At 34.6% G+C, this 5,523-nt stretch overlaps 1 protein-coding gene across 1 annotated transcript; it reads right to left on the reverse strand.

Annotated features, from left to right (window-relative positions):
* Positions 1-201: 201 nt before the first annotated feature.
* On the reverse strand, positions 202-5,165 carry LOC143228121 (NPC intracellular cholesterol transporter 2-like). The gene is made up of 4 exons (XM_076459441.1): positions 5,078-5,165; positions 2,478-2,579; positions 1,051-1,232; positions 202-427 (listed from the first exon to the last, which is right to left on the reverse strand). Exons 1-4 carry the CDS (start codon positions 5,154-5,156, stop codon positions 338-340), a joined length of 453 nt encoding a protein of 150 aa, XP_076315556.1. The 5' UTR covers positions 5,157-5,165; the 3' UTR covers positions 202-337.
* Positions 5,166-5,523: the final 358 nt, after the last annotated feature.

Below are 5,523 nucleotides of genomic sequence, written 5' to 3' on the forward strand. Positions count from 1 at the left end.
AGCTCAGATAGCTCTCGTGTAACTTTGCGCGAAATTCAAATATCAAACTTAAAGGGGTATGAACTTAAGTCCATCACATGTTTTTTTCCCTATAACACTCGTGAGGTGTTACGTGTTTTCAAGCTTTCATCTTATTCAGTTCATTGGTTAATTATTCACAACAGAAACCATTTCTTAAAACATTTTTATATTTTCTCTTATTTGTTTCTCTATCACTTTACAAATGATTTTTTATACTAAAAGGATACGTGTTATTTAACGTTCTTACAAACAATAACAAAAAAGCACAATTCATCGTCCAATAATTAGGTTTACACTTCTAAGGGGACGAATGATTTTAGTTTTTAACGATGACAGTTTTCACCTCTGCGCACGTCACCATTTCACCCAGGACGTCTGTTAAACTGTACTTCACAGTGATGGGGACCTAAAACAATCAAAGAACAAACTAAAAATGTGATATTCATTCTGTGAGCTTTTCAAAGTAAAGATTCACGGGAATGCGTTCTAAACGCAATGACTGCAGACCACAACATGAAATACGAATGAATTGCAAACAATGTATTATACATTTGTTTTAGGTATTATCATATCTTGGTTTTGAACTTACTGGAATTTTATTCCGTACAAAATATATGCATATTACAAGAACAGCAGAGCATTACACATTCCCTTCGATGCAAAAAAAAAAAAAAAAAGACAGAAGAAAACGAAGGTTTTATATATTGCTAGTTTTCTAAGTTCGTACTATTTCTAAGGAATTGCTACAGTGGGTATTACTTTAGAGAAACAAAAATATAATGTTCAGTTTTTTTCTTGCGGGTAAAACAAGCGAATAGATGTTTATTTTAATGAACAAAAACACAACATTTTTCTTAATCTTGTTCGAAAGCTGTTTTTTTTTAATGTAACATCGATATTTTATGGAATGTTAGAGAAAATTATTTTATACCTACTCCGAATCAACCAAACTTCTAATTTGTGATGGTTAGACTGAACGACCATGTGTACGAGCCGATTTTTAATTTGAAAGAAAAAAAAAAGCCTTACCTGTGGATAAAAATCAGCCACTTCTAATTTGTCACGATATGTATAGTTTTTGCCAGCTATTATTGGGCAAGGTGGGGTAAAACTGCCCTCTTTACAGGGATCTCTTTTGCCTCCTGGCAGTGTCAATTTTTTCCCTCGGATATTACCTCGTATTACCGTTACAATCTCGTCGGTAGTGATCGCTAAAAATATCCAAAAAAGTTCACCTTTTGACCATACGTCAATGTGTTAATCCTTGATTAACTAGGATAATTTTAGAGCAAAGATTGTAAAATATATGATATTAATAAAAACTCTAAAACATCTTTTCTTATCAAACTTTGTCCCTGATGGCGTAACAATACTTTATTTTAAACCTCCGAACAGTTTTTGGACTTCCTGCCAATCATTTACACATATGGTAGAATTAGCTCAGACTGGGAGGAACTGATGATTGGGGTACACCTTATTTACTGTGTAGAAACAGCGACTTTTCCTTCCTCTACTTCCCATTCAAATTTGTTTTGGATTTCGCGCAGAGCTACACAATGGCTATCTGCGATAGCCGTCCCTAATTTAGCAGTGTAAGACTAGAAGAAAGGCAGCTAGTCATCACCATCCACCGCCCACTCTTGAACTACTCTTTTACCATCGAATAGTGGGATTGACCGTAACATTATAACGTACCCACGGCTGAAAGGGCGAGCATGTTTGGTGCGACCGGGATTACGAGTCGAATGCCTTAACCACCTGGCCATGCTGGGCAAACATGCATGCTAATTTTGATGAAGTTATGTTAAAGGTTAACTGGAACAACTTTATTATCAAGGACCAAATAGTCATTTTGAACGTTTAATATTATATTTTTAAACATTAAGCTGTATATATCTAGTCCCTTAAGGACTTTCAACGATAAGAAGAGCTTAGTATAAAACATTGTTCCAACCACATTGTATTAGTCATATCCGTTATCGACGACCAATGTCTTATGACAAACAAAATTAATTATAATCGTGCTTGCCAGCTTGTAAAAGACATATTCACCAAAAAAACCCATCAACAAACAAACAAATGCATTTTTGTTTAATACTATTTATTTGAGAAAAATGTATTGTTATTCACTACCCCAAAATAACTTATAAGAATATGTTAGCTCGCCAGTGGCACAGCGGCATGTCTGCGGACCAACACGTAGCCACCCCATTGTGCACCGATGTGGTTAAATGTAAACAAATAAATTAAAATGTGTTAATTAATTACACTACGTCTGTACTATACGGAGTCTGCGAGGCCTATCATTCAATTCAAAACCAGAGTTTTGAGGTGTCGTACTAATAAAACGTTACTATATATTATTGTACTTTTACCAGTGATGTTTACTGGAACTTTTTTAACACGGAATATTATGATACTTTGAAACACAAAGTTAGTAAATATTTGTTACTCACGAGCTTTGAAGTCGGCTTCAATTAAAACGCTGGAACTTTTCTTAAGGGCACATGGTTCAGTGGGGCATGGAGTCACACGAACAGCATAGACGTTGTTTATTCCTGTGAACAGTTCATTAGGTTAGATATAAAAATGAGGTAATACCGCGTTAAGTATGATGAGACAATGTACTTATTAAACCAAATCAACTAATATTATTCGTTTAACGTGGTATCAAATGTTTCTGATTTTCAGGAACTTGTTACCATAAGAGTTACTTATCTTCAGGAACTTGTTACCATAAGAGTTACTTATCTTCAGGAACTTGTTACCATAAGAGTTACTTTCAGTTTTAGCGCTGCCGATACAATGTAAATTTTCGCTACTTTTATTATTTATTATTTTGTAAAATTACAAACTACTGAAACACGCGCATGCTTTTCTTAAATTGAGAAAACTTCTTAAAGTTAGTTTAAAATGGTATGTAAAAGTTTTGGAAGATGATTTAAAAATAAAATATAGAACTGAGTCATTCATCATTCGAGTGTGATGAGGGTTTAGTTGTAATAACATTGAAACGCTGTGTGGGATATCTGACTGATAATAGCTAGTTACCTTTTAACATACTATTTCTGGAAGTTGTGACAATCAGAGAACGAACGAAGTTGTTTCTGTTTGTTTGTTTTCGAATTTCGCGCAAAGCTATACGAGGACTATCTGTGCTAGAAGGAAGGCAGCTAATCATCACCACCCAACGCCAACTCTTGGACTACTCTTTTACTAATAAATAGTGGGATTGACTGTAACATTATAACGCCACTACTGCTGAAAGGTGAGCATGTTTGGTGTGACGGAGATTCGAACTCGCGTCCCTAAGATTACGAATCGAATGCTCTAACCGCCTGGCCACGCCGAGCCCGAATTTTTTTACGGATACTTTCTACCTTTAACACATTATTGGCTTACTATGGGTTGTAGTAAAAGTAATCTGAAGAACAAAGTTTTGGTAGATATTTACCATGTGACTCATTAAACATCTTCGAAACATTAGTTACTGTATTTATTGATTGGGTATACTTTATGTGTTTAGTTTTTAATTATGTTAACAAATGTATGTAGTTAATGTCAAAATAAAATATAATTTTGTTGCTAATCTCTGTTTGGTATTTAACTTCTGTTGTCTAAATATGGTCTATCTTACATGTGATTTAGAGTTTAAAGTACGAACGTTATTGTGTGGTTTACCTGAATAATATGGCCTTTTATGGTCAGGTGGGTTAAGGCGTTCGACTCGTAATCTGAGGGTCGTAAGTTCGAATCTCCGTCACACCAAACATACTCGCCCTTTCAGCCGTGGGGGCGTTATAATGTGACAATCAGTCCCATTATTCGTTGATAAAAGAGTAGCCCAATTCAAAACAAGCAAAACCTAAGGGATATACCAAACGATTGCTTGTTTTTGAATTTCGCGCAAAACTACACGAGGGGTATCTGCGCTAGCCGTCCCTAATTTTGCAGTATATGACTAGAGGGAAGGCAGCTAGTCATCACCACCCACCGTTAACTCTTGGACTACCCTTACCTACAAATAGTGGGATTGACCGTCACATTATAACGCCTCCACGGCTGAAAGGGCGAGCATGTTTGGTGCGACCGGGATTCGAACCCGTGACCCTCAGATTACGAGTCGAACGCCTTAACCAACCTGGCCATGCCGAGCCTATACTATACGAACTATCAAACTAGTGTTAAGTTAATTATAATTTACTCTACGTATAAATAAATTATTATATACCAAACCAACAACTAAACTTGTTGAGTTGAAGTGGAAATAGATATGATTTATAATTATTAATAGAATGTCGTCGCACTTACATGGTAGTTAATATTATTGTTAGAGCATTAACTTTCCAAAACTTAAGTTACTCTAACTTTATCTTTCTTCTTAAGTTTTAGATGGAACACTAAAAACTTCATTTAACGTATGACACTGCTCAATATATTGTAACAAATGAGCCATTTATCTATTACAGAGAATGCATACTTTAAAAACAGATAATAATCTATTTTAGATTTATTAGATCATTTGTCGAAAAATTTAGTTAAAAACTTCTTAAACGATCTCATTTCAAAGACGATCTATTAGAACTCCTCTGTGATGGAATTATTATCATTTATCTCATTTACCAAACTGAAATTCTTCGAATGTTTTTTTTTTTTCATAATTAGACATTTAATTTTTTTTATCTGAAGTGAAAAGTTAAAACATTTGTTATCCGAGTCCTCCAGTATCATAGCGACATGTCTTCGAACTCGCACCTTTCTAAACCGGGTTTTTGTCCCTTTGTGCTTAATTCTAAACATAAATTTTTAAATGAATTGAATTTTTATTAGAATAAAAAAATAGTTGAACATTGTGTTTATGTTTGTGATCAACTGATTTGAGAAGCGAATGTTTTAAGATCGAGTTCATGCTATATGCTCTTGCCCGACATTGTTCAGCAGAGCAATATTTAATAATTTTAAAATAACTTCAAAGCAAATAAAAGTAAAACATATAGAGATTGCTAGGTTGCTCCAGTCTTCGAGAAAATACTAAATTATAAAAACCCAAACTCACCACAGTCCGTGAAACTGACCGTTTTACCATTCACAACAACGACAACAAGGAGCAAAGAAATGGTTACAGCGACCCTCATGATTCGAGTAATATACGAACATGATATTTTGGCTGTTTCTCGAATTCCTTTTAAAGTTATCACATAATGAGGTGAAAGGTGTAATTAACCAATGAGAATTTACTTCTAATTTTTGTTTACAGAAACATGACTACACATTGACCTCTAGAGATGACTACAACTCATCTGACCAACTGACCTTTATTTCATGCCCTCTAGAAGGAAAGAAGTACTTAACATTTAGAACTAATTACAGCTCATCTGACCAACTGACCTTTAGGTTAAGTTGTCTAGAAAGAAAGAAGTGGACGTTGAGCTTAACTTACCATGACAATCTTATCTTTCTCTTGCTGAATTATAACCAGTATCCATCACAGTTCTATATGTT

This window comes from Tachypleus tridentatus, chromosome 10 (genome assembly GCF_004210375.1).
Source record: "Tachypleus tridentatus isolate NWPU-2018 chromosome 10, ASM421037v1, whole genome shotgun sequence".
In the NCBI taxonomy this organism is placed as follows: domain Eukaryota; kingdom Metazoa; phylum Arthropoda; class Merostomata; order Xiphosura; family Limulidae; genus Tachypleus; species Tachypleus tridentatus.

Excerpts from the sequence above, each read along its gene's own strand:
- LOC143228121 (XM_076459441.1), bottom strand. The coding sequence starts at position 5,156 with ATGAGGGTCGCTGTAACCATTTCTTTGCTCCTTGTTGTCGTTGTTGTG. Across the intron at positions 1,233-2,477 it reads TGAAGCCGACTTCAAAGCTC|CGATCACTACCGACGAGATT; the intron begins GTGAGTAACAAA and ends GGATATTTTTAG. Across the intron at positions 428-1,050 it reads TGGCTGATTTTTATCCACAG|GTCCCCATCACTGTGAAGTA; the intron begins GTAAGGCTTTTT and ends TGATTGTTTTAG.